Consider the following 17,302-nt stretch of genomic DNA (forward strand, 5'->3'; position numbering starts at 1 on the left):
CGTAATCATTATATTTTTATAGCTGTTAGATCAGCATAAAAAGAAAAGAAGAACCACTTTCCTGCATAATATAAATCTGCTTCACTGAGAGGTGAACGTTCCGCACTGCAGCTGCGTAGCCAGGCGCGCCGACGCGGCGACGCGAGGCTAGGGTGGCTAGAATCAGGAGGTGTGAAGACCACGGTGCCGCCATCATTGCCTAGCGAGGCTTCGCTGCGCGTTCCGGCCACTGGGGGAAAATTTGGCGCTCCCGTTGGGGGCGCCGACAGCCTGTCAGTCTCGTACGTAGGCCACTGCGCTGCACAAGGTAGCTCTCGTGGTGTACGTAGAGCAGCTCTGTTACGCTTTTACAGTAGTGCATGAGCTTTTACAGCTTTACACAGAAAGAGCAAGGGAAGAAATGTGTCCCCTGGCCTTTTGGAGCTCCTGCTAGCAGAGTAACAGCTGCTCCAGAAAAATGAAGAAACAGCCTAGGACGAAACTGCACTACCTGCAGGGTGTCTGCCAATCAGGAAAACCGGGAATTCTCAGGGATTTTGAGTAGTCTGGAAAAACTCTGGGAATTTGTACCTCTATCAGGGAAAATTAGCTGTAATTTTATTGAAAGGGTCAAAAGCCGCAGTAATGCTGGCTCGAGTAACAGACAGGAATCATAATGAATCATCTGTGACGTCCTGTCGTCAGCTGGAGGAGTTGCCAGTGTACACTCAACAACCGTCTTTCCGGATTACCGATAATTTGGACGGCTTCGCTGCACCACCACGTACTCCATAGAGTCAGTGTATCAGAAAGTATGAAATTTTGGATGCCAGAACTCTTCGCCGTCCAATTTTCCAGACGTTTTGCTGTGACCGCAGGTCCGAAACAGCATTAATCAAAGCTACCACCGCTGCCTTTTGATTACCTTGCCGCCTCGAACCGGCGCTCTCACACGCTGATCTGCTGGCAGCCATAGCCACCACTGCAGCAACACTAGACCTATAGCTGCTTCTACATTCACTATGAAGCTTCTTGCCATTGGGTGCCGTGTTTTGTATTGAAAAATTTTGCTGCTGTCAGCAATGGCATGGACTCCGCCTTTGTGGTCCTCGCGATTGGCTTAGAAGCTTGGAAAGCACGTAGCGTTGCATAATGCAGGTTCCCGCAAGTCAGGTTCGCCTCCATACAGAAATGTTACTTGGTGAAGCATATGCAAAAGTATTGCAGTGAACCATAACAAGCCTGGGAAGAGGCTATTGCCACAGGACACAGTATCTATTCCTTAATTATACACGCATGCACCCGGTATTTCCTGTCACAGTATCAGCACCGCTATGCCTAATACGTGTACCAACAGGCCTTCAGAGCATCTTCGAATGTACCTGTGGCGGTTTGAGCCCTTAAAGGCAGTAAATGACATGCGTTTATTTTTTCCAACTGGCCGATTTTTCGGATGTTTTCGCGGCCCCTAAGAAGTTCGAAAACTCGGACGTGACTGTGCAACTGACCAAAGAGATGCTTCAAATGATCCATGGAGCGAACAAGTGGCGGAAGGAGGACAAGAAGAGAAAGGACTTACGCATTAAGGAATGAACGGGAAAGGAAGCATGCTGCCGCCATTTTGAAAAAACTTGAGCTCAAAAAACAATGTGTTGGCTGAAGCTGAGATGCAGGTGTCCCTCATCCAAACCAAAATGAACTCTTTAAAGCAGTGAAACACAACACTGAGGCATTGTGCGCGGGCTCCAAGTATGTCAGGACAGCTGAGGTTGACTTACAAGCTGATGAGAGAGAATCTCAATTGTGACGAAGCTCGGGCCTCATACCCCAGAGCTTGCTATCGGTTGATAGAAATAGCTCATATTCAAAAATATTTGCTTCCGTAGGCATCTCCTTTTTATTCATATTTGAGAATGTCCAACTCGATTTGCAATTTTTTTTTCGAAGACATTTGATTTGCTGTGCATTTTACTAACCCATCCCTTCTATTCTCTTTTTGAATAACATAAACACTACTCCTTAGTATTCAAATTGGATTAAATCGTTTTTTTTAATAATTTTTTTATATGCTTACTAGAGAGTGACAGCATTGGGTGATATGGTTTCAGCCCGTCTTGGCATAAAACATAGTTCTGCATCACTCAGGGAATTTTGTAAAGGCACTCAAGGAAAACCTCGAAAACTCTGGGAATTTGAACATGTCAACTTGGTAGACACCCTGTACCTGCCGAAGCAACAGAAGCAGCAGAAGTTGCCTTGGACTATGTGGAGAAGCACAGTTATGCACGCCTGGTTTATTAGATTGCCTGCTACGTAGCCAGGAAGCGCATCATTTTAACTGATTGCAAGGCATGGAGAGATGCCTGCCTTGTGGCAAGAGAAAGTGTACCCCACCAATTGCCAGCAGAAGCTTGCAAACAGTGCGACAATGGGGGGGGTCTTCTGTACCCATCAGTCTGTCTCTACAACCTTATTCAGACCCTTGAGGACAGACTTACCCGTGCATTTTGCAATACACGACTACATGCAAAAGTGCTCAAAGATTTTTTGGTTCTAGCAGCAGCTAATGTGCCACAGATTGGCTGCACCAAGCATTCCACTACTGTAACAGGATCGGTGGCTAGGTTTTACTCCCATCACGTGTTTGCTTTTCGCTCAGAGGGCTAAACCAGTGGTCTACTCACAAGAACGTCAAGGAGGTTATAAGCCACGTGTTTTGTAAAAAATGTGGTGCTCTGCAATGACTGTGCTATTTGCAATAAGCTCGCATTAAGTTATCAGTGTTTTGTACTTTTTAGAATTTTTTTTACCACATTGCCGATATATTGCCTTAATTTCCTCCCGTTAAAGTGCTATTACAATTGCAAATATGTGACTAATGTGCGGGCAACACATTCAAAGTTGTTCCAACGTGCTGTCCTTCCATGGTGATTCCTATGAACTGTACTTTAAGCAAGGCATAAGCGTGCCAACCTCGGCAAGAGGTGGATGCAAAAACCCTCCTCATTGTATCAGCTGTGTGGTCGGTGCTCGCAGTTTCTACATGCAATGAGAGCAGTGAAACACTTCATTAAATTCTCTCGGCATCTACAATGCTGAAGAAAAAAAAAAGATACTTGTCAGCATGAGAACATTCAAACGGAAAAACTAAGTGCGATCAAACCATTTACTCACCCGGAGGTATGCAGACAGCGCGAGAAGCTACGGCGCCCTAACAGCGCCCCTGCCAGCAACGCCGTCACGTGGCAGGAAGGAGTTTTCGGGCCAGCCTCTGGAAGCCGGTATTCACACCTCCCCATTCTAGCCACCTTAGCGAGGTAACCCTAGCGTGCGATAACAGAGAGGAGCTGTTCTCCGAGATCATGCCGTGTTTCAACGTGTACAAGCCATGTCACACCATCTGCGCATGCGTGAGCACATGAATGCGAGCTTGCGCGCATCCGCAAGTGTACGTGTGGTCTGGGCTTTATGTAGCAATAAAATAAACATGGCGGCCTTGACGTATTTCCAGCCTTTCGGCACTCCCAGCACAAGCAAGCATGGCCGTTGAGATCGGTGCATGCTAATCGGAGACGCCATCACTGGCGGTGCAATTTAAACACCCCCTAGTGCTACCTGATCCTATATGCCTCACGTGCCTCTGAGCTCCACGAACTGTCCGAATTAACCGAAATATGACCAAATATGTCCAAATTAATGGGAGTTTCGTGCCATAGGGTTAGGTACACGTTCAATGGGACCAGACGGCGCGTCGGAATTAACGGAATTTCCAAATTAACTGGGCCGGATTAACGAGGTTTTACTGTAATACATAGGCTTGCCTCTTTGCGCTTGATAGAAAACGAGGTCACTCATGGGTTGTGGCAGGTGTCCGTGAGGCCGTTGGTCAGGTTCAAGGTTGGTGCACCAGAGAGAAAGCGTCTCCTCCAGTGACTCTCTTTTATAACTTTTTACCTTCACAATGGAAATGTCCTCCTTGCACCTCCGATACCGAGTCTGGGGAAGGGTATGCACGTCGCGAGAGTGAGGGAAAATTGGGAAAAGGTGCAGTGACCTTACCCGGCCCTCCCTGGCGGCACTCGGTGCATCCAAAACGTGCGATTGCACTGACTTGAGAATGTGGGAGGAAATGAGTGCACATGCTCCCCACAAGGTGCATGCTAGAATCGCATAATTATTTATTATGAGCTGCCGTTTTCATGTGAAATTTCCTCTGCTGAGGACGAACCAAAAATCTGCGTTTTTGGCTGGAGATAGACAACTTCGACACATTCACCGGCATCCAGAGCTGTCAAAACAGACAGTGCATGCATGTTGGCGCACGTCTCCATTTCTAGCATGGCTGTGTGTCCTCCCCCGTGGCTGAATACGTGCACAGCCCGTGCGTCCTGTCTTAGAGGTGAGCTGTCATGTGTGTAAAGACTGGACGAGGGGAGACTGAGTGGCTGTCCACACGTTTAGCTCTTGGCGCTGCAGACTGTGTGCTCCCGAGTTTCGAAGACTTGTTAAAGCGAGAGGCAGACAAAGCATTTGCTGCCCACTACAAGCGCTTTTCGGGATGGCATGGTCCCACTGCTGGCGACATATGGAGGGGACTTTGTACTGCTGATGTGAAGGTATCATTGACACGGCATGGAACCATACCTGTTGTCGCTGACTATCAAATTAAACGATATTTTTCTTGTTCCAATTAGCATTTTTAAATATTTTAGATTGCTCGACAATTCTGAAAATTGGGCCCCTTTTGGGTAAGAAAAATCCATCGTCAACTATACTTATTTGCATAAACTACCAAATTTAAATATAACGAAATTTCAATATAACAGAGCAAATTGCCAATTTTACTGACTTTGTTTATCGAAGTTTAACTGTGTATAGTAGTAGCAGGTCACGTGGTAGAGGTGTGTGTCCGTGTGTATGTATGCACACGCGCGCGCGCACACACACACACACACACCTCATTGTACCATGTGACTTACCTTTATCACGAGGCCAACTTCCCACACTTCAAACTTTTTTCCACTTTGGCACTCCTAATGCCAGCACATTTAAAGGACGGCCTCATTTGTGTGTGCGTGCACGCATGCATTGCATATTTCATGATCATTATTATCATGATCATGATCATTTCACTTGCATTATTGCAAATGATCATGCATATTTGCATGATCATTTTATGGTAAGGGTTCCTGCTTTAATATGCAAGACTCTGCTATCCAGTAATTCTCATTTTTTTTTCATTATAATTTCATTAGAACTTTTTCTATCCTTTTGACCTCCTCCGAGCTGCGCAAACTTATGTACCTCATGCACACTGTGGCTGCTTAGCTAATCAACTTTGTTAGTGCCTCAATAGCAAGTGGCCTCACATGCCTGACACACTTTTTTTTCAAGCAGCTTAGGCTGCGCTTGCACAATTCCACTGACACAGGGAGTCACTCCATGTTGTGTGCAAGCCTGATTTGTTAAACACTGTCCCCTCTCACCCTCTTGCAGGCTTCTTTCAGCGTCCGGCAGACTTCACCCACACCTTGTTCCTAGCAGAGTTGGTCAAGTGGCTGCCGGACGCCACCTTTCCTATGGGGTGAGTCTTCTCGCCACACCGAATGTGAGAGTCACCCAGCGGGCAAAGTGGCCCTGCAGTGCTGTTGCATGTGTGGTAATGGCATCTTTCTCGGAAAGCTGGAACACCTTGAAGACAAGTCGGGTGATTGGTGTCCTGTTTGCCATTAACATGTAGTGTGGGCAGTCAAAACCGTGTTAAAGTTGCAGCCAATGCAAAAATGCCTTCACTGTATTCAATATTATTTCTAAGCATATGCACTGGTATTGGCTGAAAAAAAAAAATGCGATTGTGTCTATGCTAAAAAAATGGCCAGGCTTAGCTTGGTTAAGCCAAGAATGCGTTGCATATTGCACGAGTTGGGGCCCAGCTTTGCCTCCGGCTGTCGTGACGTCACGTCACGTGGTTGCGCTAAAGGTCAATGGTGGCTGCCCGGCCGCGCCCAAGGGTTGAACTGAGTGATTGCAATATGCAACGCATAAAAATAGAAGCAACTTAATAACAAACATAGCAAACTTAAAAGAGAATAGACCCACATATGAGACGCGCAGCAATGAACAATGGCTCATACCCTCAATGGTGGCTGCCCAGCCGTGCCCAAGGGCTGAACTGAGTGATTGCAATATGCAACGCATAAAAATTGCAAGTGTGATGCCTCTGACAGGCCAGCAAAGCATCTCCTGTTAATATTGATGCTCTGTCAGTGGCTTGCCATTGAGAAATTACAACGAAGTTGTAAGGGCACCTTTCACAGTCATTAATGTGCGACTGTGTGATTGGGGTGATGATGCGGGATCAGCATGTGTGCTTGGCAGCTGCAGGCCGACTTGGTACTTATGCTACCAGAATGCATGCCTTTGATCTGCAGAACAAATTCACATCACTGTGACCCGTATTTTATCAACTCTTGCAATTTCGGTTTCGTTACAGCAGCAGAATACTCACTGAAATAAAGCATAGCCAACCAAATTATACATTCGTATCTTTAAGCCAATAATTTCTTATATCCGTGCTTTTCTTCTTTTTCTTTCTTTTTTTTTGCTAGTATTAGGAGTGTGCGAATAGTGATTCTTGAAACCAAATCGAATGCGAACCAAATAGCGCCAGAAGCAAATCGAATCGAATATCCAATACTTTTTGAAAAGTTAGCGAATAATGAATACCCTTGTAAATTCCAAATACAGTGCAAACATACACATAAGACACAAAAGGCACAAAAGACGCGGACAAATACGTCTTTCGCGTCTTCTTTATGTGTAGGTGTATTTTTTACGCTGTATTTGGAATTTAAAATGTTAGCCCAACTAGCCCAACAGACGGTCCTTTGGAAATGATTACCCTTTATCACAATAACTATAAGGCAAACTTCATATCCAAGTATTCTTAAAGTTAGCCAGTTTTTGTCATTACATAGTATGTTATGAAGCGTTGCTTAATTAGAACACAAATGGAGCATTATGAGCAAACAAGTAGTTTCTTTGCATGGTCAAGGCTCTTAAAGAATTCGAATGATTGCTGCACAGCCTCTAAAGTGTGGCTACCCAGCTGATATAGCCTGCTCCACTATGCAAGCTTTTGTTTTATGTCTATATTATGTCCGCAGGCAGGAAAATTTACCGTGCTTTTGCTCCGATTTCATAGTTATTTGAGCTCATTTGACGTTTTTAGATATTTGAAAATTATTGGAAAAATATTTGCGTTGATAAACAATTGGTGAATTCAAAGACCAAATTGAATAGGACACTATTCGATTCATTACTCGAATGTTTCGTATATACAGTAGACTCTCGTTAATTCAAACTCGAAGGGACCCCAGGATTTTGTTTGAATTATCAGGAAGTTTGAATTATCGGAAGTTCTCGCATATATGACTCTGAGCAAGATTACAGCGCACATTACAATTAATTATCCACTTAAATCATATTTTAAACATTTCACTATTTAATTACACAGTAAGAACAGAGCAGAGGTGAAGGATCCAGAACAAGTTTAATGGAAATCTATGGCTGACTAGACCGTTTGAAGAAATCATGAATTGTTGATTGTTTTTTCTTTACATGTGCATTAAGAACAAAGTTCTCTATTCCATTAAGAGCAGCCAGTTGTTCTTGAGAATTTTCTTCTACAGTCAGAAATTTGCGGACCTCGGCAAGGTAGTGGAAGGCCTGTGCTGCTGTCACAGAGGATTGCTCTTCTGATTCCTCTTCACTTTCGCTGCTGTACTGTGCTGGCAACACCTCAGCCACCAAGTCGTCCAGGGTGTCTTCCCTGCACACGCAGAGGTTATCATCGGCAGCCGCAAATTCACTGAGGTCAGCAGCTGTGTTGTGTGCTTGGAGTGCAGAAAGCACTAGCCTTGCTTCATTGCTCTCCATTTGGAGGCAGTCTTCACCTTCATTTCGAGCGCAGTCAGGCAAGGTATCACTGGTGTGTGGTCTGGTATGCGGAAGGCATGCTGGAAGCAGTTCCGTATCGTTGCCGATGTTACTGCACTCCTTGCGTCAGCTAGCATTCCCACAGACGACAGCAGTGTTACGCTGTACGACATGGAATTATCCATGCATATTAGCATCCTCTTAAGGAGTAGCTTTCTGTAGTTTATCTTCAGACATTTGATTACCCCCTGATCCAGAGGCTGGAGGACAGCTGTTGTGTTTGGAGGGAGGAATTCAAGACGAATTGCCTCGAGCCCCTCCACGTCACCGTGAGCGGGACAATTATCCACTATCATCAGCACTTTCCTTTTATCGCGCTTAAACCGCACGTCAAATTTCCGCAGCCAATCCTCAAAGATTGCATCATCCATGCACGTGTATTTGCTGCATAAGAAACGGGAAGTGTTCGGACGCCTTTAAAGCATCTCGGATGCTTCGATTTGCCAACAACGATAAGTTCGGGCTTGTGACTACCATCCATATTGGCACAAACCATGACTGTGAGCCGCTCCTTGCTCAGCTTTCCGCCGGTGCAACGTTCCCCCTTGCGACACAATGTTTGCTGAGGAAGGCACTTGAAGAACAGTCCCATTTCGTCAGCATTATAAATGTCAGCCGGGGAGTATTCAAGCAGTAGGCTCTGAAGACGCGTCTGCTGCCAGTCGGTAGTAACCGCCTCATCGACCGCTGCCGCTTCTCCACTTACTGTTTTGAAAGTGAGGCCATGTTGCTCCTTGAATCGCGACACCCATCCATCACTACACTTGAAGTCTTCAATTACAAAGCGCAAAGACAGTTGTTCGGCCTTCTCTCGCAGGATTGGTCCACTTACTGGTAGACTGCAGCTCCGAGTGCGCTTCAGCCAAAGAAAAACTGCCTTCTCAAGCTCCGGATGCGCCGCCTCCCTAAGCCTTTTTCTGTCGGGAGTGAAATGGCCTACGTTGTTTCGCAGCTTGTCTTTCGCTTTCACAATCATTGTCAGCGTACTTTTTGTGATTCCATACTTCAATGCCACAGAAGTCTTCTTCGCTCCTACCTCAACTTCTTCTATGGCTGCCAATTTTTCTTTCACAGAAAGGGTTCGGTACTTCCCCCGCGGAGACATGATGCTACCAACGCGGGCGGGCGACCAGGGAAAGAAAAGCGCGAGCGGTCACGCGATTCGGAATCGGCCGATGCTACTCGCGTCACTTTCGCACCTTTTTTTTTTTCCTTTTCTCGTGCTCTTTGTTTTTATGTCAGGTTTTACGTCAGTTTCGAGCACTTTGACAAACGCAGGTGGACAGTCATCATTTCCACAAGTTTTGAGGGTTATGTGTTTTCATTTCGAACTTCCTGCTTTGAACTGGCTAGCAAGCATGCTAGCAAGCCACGGAAATTTGAGCAACAATGTGCCCTTCGGGAGGCTTTTGTTTTGAACGTTTGTTTGTTAGGCTCTTGTTCGCTTTCTTTTATTTTTTTAGGCCATAGTGCGCTTATGTTAACATTTTCCGCTGTTGTGGTGATATAAGAAGTCAGATTTTTCACCAGTGGTGGCAACGATAGCCGATAATTTTCCGGTATGGACAAGCAAAAAGTATGAATTAACCGAATTGCGGTGTTTGAATTAAGCGGCCTTAAAATACATTGAAAACATGGCGAACCAACCAAAAATTTGATTTTTGTTTGAATTAACCGAAAGTACGAATTATCAGAGTTTGAATTATCGAGAGTCTACTGTATGCACACCCGTGGTTATTATGCAAGAGCGCTTGTTAATAAACATAAGCACTTCTGCTTGTCAGTACTGGTGAATCACTAAAGTTGGAGGACAGACTGTGCATAAGTTTGATTCGTTCATTATGTTTTCGGTTTCTTTGTTTACTTGTTGTACAGTTGAACATATTTACAGCAAAATTGCATCTGACAAGAAAATGCCTCTATTATAGATGGGTTTTTTTCACGGTGCCGCCATATTGTGTATGCATTGGCGCCATCTATGGGCGATCAGCATGCTGGCTTGGGCGTGCACTCCATATTGTATGCCCTGTAAACGCTCAGCAGCAGTTTCTGGTGGTTGTTTTCGCGTTGAGCTGTTTGTTTAGTATGTCATGGCATCTTCTACATGAGAAACAGTTCTGTGAGAGGTACTGAAGACATTTAAGTCAGCGCGACCGGAGTTTCTGCTGGCTTTGAAGCAGATGGAGCACTGACCGTGATGTGTGTGCAGATGTTTGAGCCTTCAATCAGGCTTGGAGATCAATTTTGTATTTCTGAAAATTCATTTAAATGTGACCTTACTGCAGCATTCTCACCATAGCTCTAAGCTGTGGTTTAGCAGCAATGAGTAGTACAATACATATGATGATCCCAACAGCGTGGGTTCTGTTCTGCTATGGAATAAGTTGTGTTGTTTACTTTGGTAGGCATTAAAATTGTTATCCGTAGGTACATTACACGACCACCTCGTTTGTTGGACGAAATTTCCATCAATGAATATAAGGATTTTGGTTAGTAATAACTGCAAACCGTACAGGGTGAATCACACTTGTCGAGTGAACATCTGCGGACTTCACGAGTGTCCAAAGCAATGGCAGATGCTGGGTTATAGATCTGTTTTTGTTTATATATAGCACATTATACAAGCATGCAGCATGACCATCCCAGGTCTTGTTGCGGTGTTCGCACTTTTTTTCTCTCACAAAAAAAAAAAAAAAACAAGAAAAACATGACAACTGTTTTTTTTTTTTTTTTGTGCTGTTCAACTCCTCTACAACGTACTCACCCAGCTTACCTAAATTGTGTCTGCAAATAACTGCCGGATTCTTTTTATAGATTTCCTTTCGGATATCATTACTGCTTTACAGGGCAAAAAAGCAATGTCAAAGCACAAAGCTTGTATGTATCATGCTGGTTTACCAACCATAGTGATCGCTGTGTTGAGTATTGCCATCGGCCTCGTACAGGAGGCTAACGTAGTCATAGCATAGTGATTTTAAGTCTACTAGACTTGAAATGTGTGAGAATGATGCTGGTGGCTGACACAAATATTTTATAAATGTAGATGTTCCAGGGTTGCATTGGATTGGTTGGTCAGGTGGCATAGGTACTTTTGGTAGGTACGTTCGATTCGCCTGCACCACCCTCAATCAGTTCACGAGGTGCTGCACTCTGCCATTCGTTTTGGTGGTGCAGCAATGCTGTTCTTTTCAAGAGGTGCAGGAAAGGTGCAGGGCTGGTTCACAATTTTGCTGCACCCTCTCTACTGTTAGTGCCCACTTGGTGCAGACGTACAGGTGCGAAGCAGCAGCGCAGCTGACATCTGCTTGTTGTCTGCTTGCACAGCACACATGTGCAAGCACCATTAAAACCCTGCATATGAGCTACCACTGTGTCTACACAGGCATGGGTGTATTTATGCCTCAGAAGCCAATTGTACTAGCACTTCAGCACCTCTCAAACTTACGCACTCTAAGCACATTAGTCAGACCAAAACATAATGCCTGCACTGCACCTGCACCTTGGCATTTGTTTGGAGTGTCACGCTGTGCCTGCACCAAAGAAAGCAAGCTGCACAATTTCTGAACTTCTCGCGAACTGATTCACAGTGGTGCAGGTGAATTGAATGGACTTAGGGATTTTCCACTCCATGCTGCCAGTCCACAGACGCCGGTCCTCTTCATTGAGTAAAAACCGACACATGCAGAATTCCATGTACCGTACTTAAACGACTCTAAGTCGACTCGAATGTAAGTCGACCTCCCCATATCATGTGTGACAGGGAAAAAAAGAAACATACCTGAGGGCGCATTCGATAAGGGAAATTTATTGGTAGCTGGCATGGTCACTAGACTACTTGTCTTCACTTGTGCCATTGTCCTCACTAGTTCTGCCATCATCATCGCTGCTACAGTCCCACAGTGCATCGTCGCCCAGTTAAATTCCACGTAAACAACCGCACCACGACGTCTTGTGGAACAGCAGCCCACGCCGAATGCACCCAACTACACGCAGCCATCAGGGAGGCTCTTTTGACAGGTCCGGTTGGCGTAAGTTCGCGGTCTTCTGCTACCAGCCACTCGTACCCACGGCGGAGCAGGTCCTTAAAAGGCAAAGATCCAGGGTTGTTTCATGACCATGTCGCACTTCACTGGCAGGGACGGATCACACATTTCAGTGATGTACGCCACAAGCTTGTAAGCGTTCCAATTTTGGCTCGTGGGAAATTCTTCGCTTTCCGTCACAGGTGAAAATTATGCTTCGCTGCAGTCGTCACTCTCGCACCACCCATTCAGAAACATCGAACTTGTGGCCCGCTCCGCAGTGATTTGTTTCTTCGGCGTAAAGGATGGCAGCCCTCTTGAACACTGCTGTGAATGAGTGCCGTATGTTCAGTGGGCCTGGAGCACTCATGACGACTGAGGAAGCGTGGAAGTAGCACTACAGGTTGCACATTGCCGGCAGTCGAGTCGAACCTGTTACAGGGAAAGAGAAACACATGAGCGGTGTCTGCTTTTCCATGAACTATTGATACTCCCTGCAAGCACCGCCGTTCTGGGAGTGCCTCCGCGAATGGAACAGCAGCACTTCCATCAACTATCAACCCCCCCCCCCCCCCATAGGTGTTGTGTGTGCTGTAAAACTCTGAAAAATGTTGAAAAACCCTTCCGAAAAGCGAACAAATGCGTGGGATAGCGAAAACTATGGGTAAGGCCATAGAGCAAACATAAAATTGTAACTACGTTTAGCTCCCCTGGTATCTCGTCGGTCTCGCTTTTTTTTTGGTGGTGCCATGTTTTGGTTTCACTTCTAAGTCAACCCCCACCCCCCCTCTTCAGATTTCCACATTTTAAAAAATTGGTTGACTTACAATCATGCAAATACGGTATATACTCGTGTAATGAAAGCACTCTCATAATAAATGTATCCTTAAAGGGACACTAAAGTGAAATAATCAATCAGTTTAGACTAATGAAGCATTGTTTGAAAACCCTGCAGGCAGTCATTTCAAAAACATAGTTTAATTATTAGATGAGAAAATGAAGGTCCAAGTATCAGTATTTGAATTTCGCGCCGAAGCCCCAGCGCCAGTACGTCGGCGTGACGTCAAGGATTCCAAAGTATGTTTTCGCATTTGGCTGATATAGGTTCCCGAAACTTGCCATGTTTAATATTTGATTCCTTTAGAACACAATGTGTCCAATCTGTACTGCTATATATAATTAGTAGGCCCTAGAAGATGCCATCAAAATCCAAGACGTCACAGCCCCCAGGTGCGGGAACTGAAGTAGGCATCGCCACCCGTATTTCGTTCTTGCGCTTTTTCTGGCTTACTACACGTCTTATCGTTGTAAGAGTGGTGTTTTTGGTGTTGTAGAACGGTAATTTACTGATGAAGAAAAAATCATTTTTCACTTTAGTGTCCCTTTAAATTTGCTCTTGATAATTTAGATTTTTGTTTTCTCCCGCACAATATTCGCACCCCCTACTTTGTTCTGGGGCAGTCCCACGATCAAATGTCCGCACTATAGTTTTTTGGAAAGGCTCGAATCTTACTCTTGCACACGTGTTTAGAACAAGCGCACTTAATCTTGATGCCCGTTGCAGTGCTGGAAATATTTAATAATGCCACGTGAGAAAGGCCGGGATCACACTGACGAAATTCTACAGCTAACTCAAGTAGGCTGCAGCTGCACACTAGCGGCAAATGTGCCCTTGCAGCACACCAGCAGAGGCGATGGATCTGGTAACCGAGAAGCTGACAGCAAAGCCTGGACGAGAGAAAAGTAAGCCTGCGGTGGAGGACAGGCTGCATATTACCATATTTACTCTATTCTAATGCGCCCTCGATTGTAATACACACCCGTTTTCCATGACTAAATAATTAAGAAAATTAAATAATGTGCACTCGTTTTCCACGAACAAAAAAAGAAAGAGTACAATACCGCGCACCTCGTGCTTTCATATAGAAATACTGTTTTCTCTCATTTGGAAAAAAAGATTTATTCCCAATACACTAAAGTTGCGATGATTAAAAACACAAATGGAAGCGACGTACTTTGCCGCCAAGATTTTCACTGCACCGGTACGAGTCACGCGGGGCAATAGATATCACTCGTCGTCACTATTAGACAACTCCTTATCGCTACCAACAGATCAAAGCATTTCATCCTCGGTGCCATCCGGCGCATTCGAAATCCCGCGCTTTTTAAAGGCCTTGTTGACCATGGCAGACGGGATCGTGCACCATGCATCTTTCACCCATCCAGCAAAGTCCTGCAGCGAGGCACGCTTCATTTCATTCACGGGCGTGAATTCGTGGCAGCCACTGACAAGCCATTTGGTGTAGAGTGCCTGAATCTTTCAATGGCTTGTTCAAACAGACATCGAGCAGCTGGAGCTGCGATGTCATGCCACCGGGTATCGCGACAAGGTAGTATTGCATCCTGCCATCTTGTCCTTGATGTGCTGGTCAAGGTGGCACCTGAATGCATTGAGCACAAGCATCCCACACAGACCCAAACTGCCGCCGGGTCTCTTTCACCAAACCTTATCAATCCAGTCAGCGACCAAGTCCGTGGTCATCCAACCTTTTTCATTTGCGTGCACAATCATGCCACTTGGAAACAGGATTCCTTTCGGGAGCGACTTCCAACAAAGATAAGATACCAGGGCAGCTTGTGCTCATCCGCAGTGCAACAAAGCATTGCGGTGACTCTAGTTTTCTTGTGGCCGGAAGACAAAACGCGCACTTGCTTCGCCTCCTTCTTTTCAACGGTTGTAGTGACAGGCATGTCAAAGTAAAGTGATGACTGATCGGCATTTCCAGTCTGCCCAAAGCGGTAGCTGTTTCTATGGCACAGCTTCAAAACGTACCGCTGAAAACTGTGCAGTCTCTCTTCATATTCTTCGGGCAATTTTTGGCATATCCCTGTCCGCCTTCGAAGAGAAAAGCCCTTTTTTTCATAAAGTTTGATAGCCAGCACCTGCTCGCTTTGAAGTCACTCTGCATTAGCCCTTCTGTAGGGCTAACTGCATTGCCCGTACTTTGAGCAGATCGGTCGTCACAGGCCGCTGTGCCGCTCACTGCTCTTGCACGTATTCTGCGAGCAGCTCTTCTGTTTGGGTGAAGCGGCCCTGCTTTGGTCCACTGAAACCCTTCCTTGTTGCTATGCTGGTGAAAATATTCTATTTGTGTTTGCGCCAGTCCCGCACGCAAGTCTCGGGAACTCCGAACGCCCGTGATGCACCCCGATTTCCATCCGTCTCCGCGCACGTGATAACTTTCCTTTTAAATGTTGCATCACAGTGGATTCGGCGTGTCTTCGCAGTCTGCGCTTCCATGCTGATTGAATAAACGCAGAAAACGGGAAGACGGGTGGTAGACTAGGTTACACCAGCACCTAGTTACACGTACAACATGGAGGTATGCACAAGGAGGAAGCTATGGCAGCTAGGCTAGAAGCGCATACGAAGCGACCATTTTTTGAATGACGATGGCAATATGGAAACGTGGATTTAGGATCGTAACTTGATTCTAATGCGCATGCAATTTTTGGACCCGTTTTATCAGAAAGAAGGTGCGTGTTAGATTCAAGAAAATATGGTACTAATGGCTAGCTCTTTACCCTGACTCCCTTATCTTCGATGCGCCCTTATTTCCGAGGGTGCACTGAAGATGTTTTTCAATCTCTTGGCAACAACAAATCACAAAATTACCCCTGATTCTATGTCATTCATTCTGAAAGCCATGAAAAGATTATGAGGATGATGTCACCCTTCCTCGTGTGAAAATGTCTCACCGAAGCTCTTGGCGCAGGATACAAAGCATCAAAAATGGCTAGCGGTCATCTCTTTTTGGAACTCTGCGATCCGAAACAGCTTGAAAACCTTCCCAAAGTAGTGTCATTCGTGGAAATCCCAGTGACAATATCCCCACACCGAACTATGAACACCAGCCGTGGTGTTGTCTCTGATGATGACCTGATGGAGCTAACGGAAGCTGAAGAAGACTGGAGTGACCGAAAAGTGATCAATGTTAAAAGAATTATGCTAAGGCGCGACAGCAAGGAGTACTAGCAAGGACCACAGCAAGGAGCAAGCATCTAGTACTATCTTTTTGCTCAAGCATATTACCTGACACACTCAAGGCCACCTATATAAAGCTACAGGTCAGGCCATATGTTTCAAATCGTCTTCGCTGCTTCAAATGCCAGCGTTTTGGCCACAGTTCCCAGAACTGCCGAGGCTGGCAGACATGTGCAAAAATGTAGTTCCGGTGAACGCTCCACACTGCGCTCCACACGCACACGCGCTCCACACTGCGCTCCACACTGCGCTCCACACTGCACTCCACACGCTCCACAAAACGCTCCACACTGCGTGATCTGTGATGGCGAGGCCCTTCTTGCGAGGCCCTTCTCACCTCATCACTAGTTATAGGAGGAGCTTCAGTTTCCTGTTCATTGCTGCGTCAAATGGAGGTATCCTGACTCCTCTGGGTATTGTACAGGTCTGTATAGAATTCTTCCGCTGCTTTTATTATGCCTTCAAGATTGCTGATGATATTACCCTGCTTATCTTTCAGTGCATACATCTTACTTTGTGCTATGCCAAGTTTACTTCTCACTGATTTCAGGCTGCGTTCATTTTTTTACGGCTTCTTTAGTCTTTCTCACTTCATAATTTCGAACATCCCTCATTTTTGCCTTGTTGATCAGTTTTGACAGATCCACGAATTCTTCTTATCCGTTGAGTTGGGCACTCTCATTCTTTGTCGTTTCTTTATTAGGTCCTTTGTTTCTTGGGAGAGCTTGCTTACTGGTTGCCTTGGTGCCTTGCTTCCCACTTCAATTGCTGCCTCTGAAGCCAGCCTAGTTACGGTTTCATTCATTAGCTCTTTGTCGTCATCATCTCTCTGTTCTAAGGCTGCACATTTGTTTGCAAGTACCAGCCTTAATTTGTCTGCTTTTACCCTTACTGCCTCTAGGTTGACCTGTTTCTTCTTGACCAATTTAGCTCTTTCTCTCTTGAAATTGAGGTGAATCCTAGCCCTGACTAACCTATGATGACCTCACTTTACCCTACTTATCCCTTCTACATCCTGCACTATGCTGGGATCAGCAGAAAGTCAATTTCATTTCTTGTTTCATCATTAGCGCTTTTCCAGGTCTACTTTCTGTTGCTGCGCTTCCTGAAAAAGGTGTTCATTATTCGAAGCTTATTCCTTTCTGCGAATTCTACCAGCATCTCTCCTCTAGCATTCCTACAATTGACGCCGCAGTTGCCAATTGTTTGTTCACCAGCCTGCTTTTTCCCCAATTTTTGCATTGAAGTCGCCCATTAC

At 45.5% G+C, this 17,302-nt stretch overlaps 1 protein-coding gene across 3 annotated transcripts in view; it reads left to right on the forward strand.

Annotated features, from left to right (window-relative positions):
* LOC142576651 (DIS3-like exonuclease 2) overlaps nt 1-17,302 on the forward strand; it is a 318,054-nt gene that overhangs the window by 201,295 nt on the left and 99,457 nt on the right. For all 3 annotated transcript variants that reach the window (XM_075686870.1, XM_075686871.1, XM_075686872.1), the window contains one exon: nt 5,476-5,563. In XM_075686870.1, coding sequence (XP_075542985.1) covers nt 5,476-5,563 — 88 coding nt within the window. The remainder of the gene's footprint in view (nt 1-5,475; nt 5,564-17,302) is intronic.

The sequence above is a fragment of the Dermacentor variabilis genome, chromosome 3, assembly GCF_050947875.1.
Source record: "Dermacentor variabilis isolate Ectoservices chromosome 3, ASM5094787v1, whole genome shotgun sequence".
NCBI lineage: Eukaryota > Metazoa > Arthropoda > Arachnida > Ixodida > Ixodidae > Dermacentor > Dermacentor variabilis.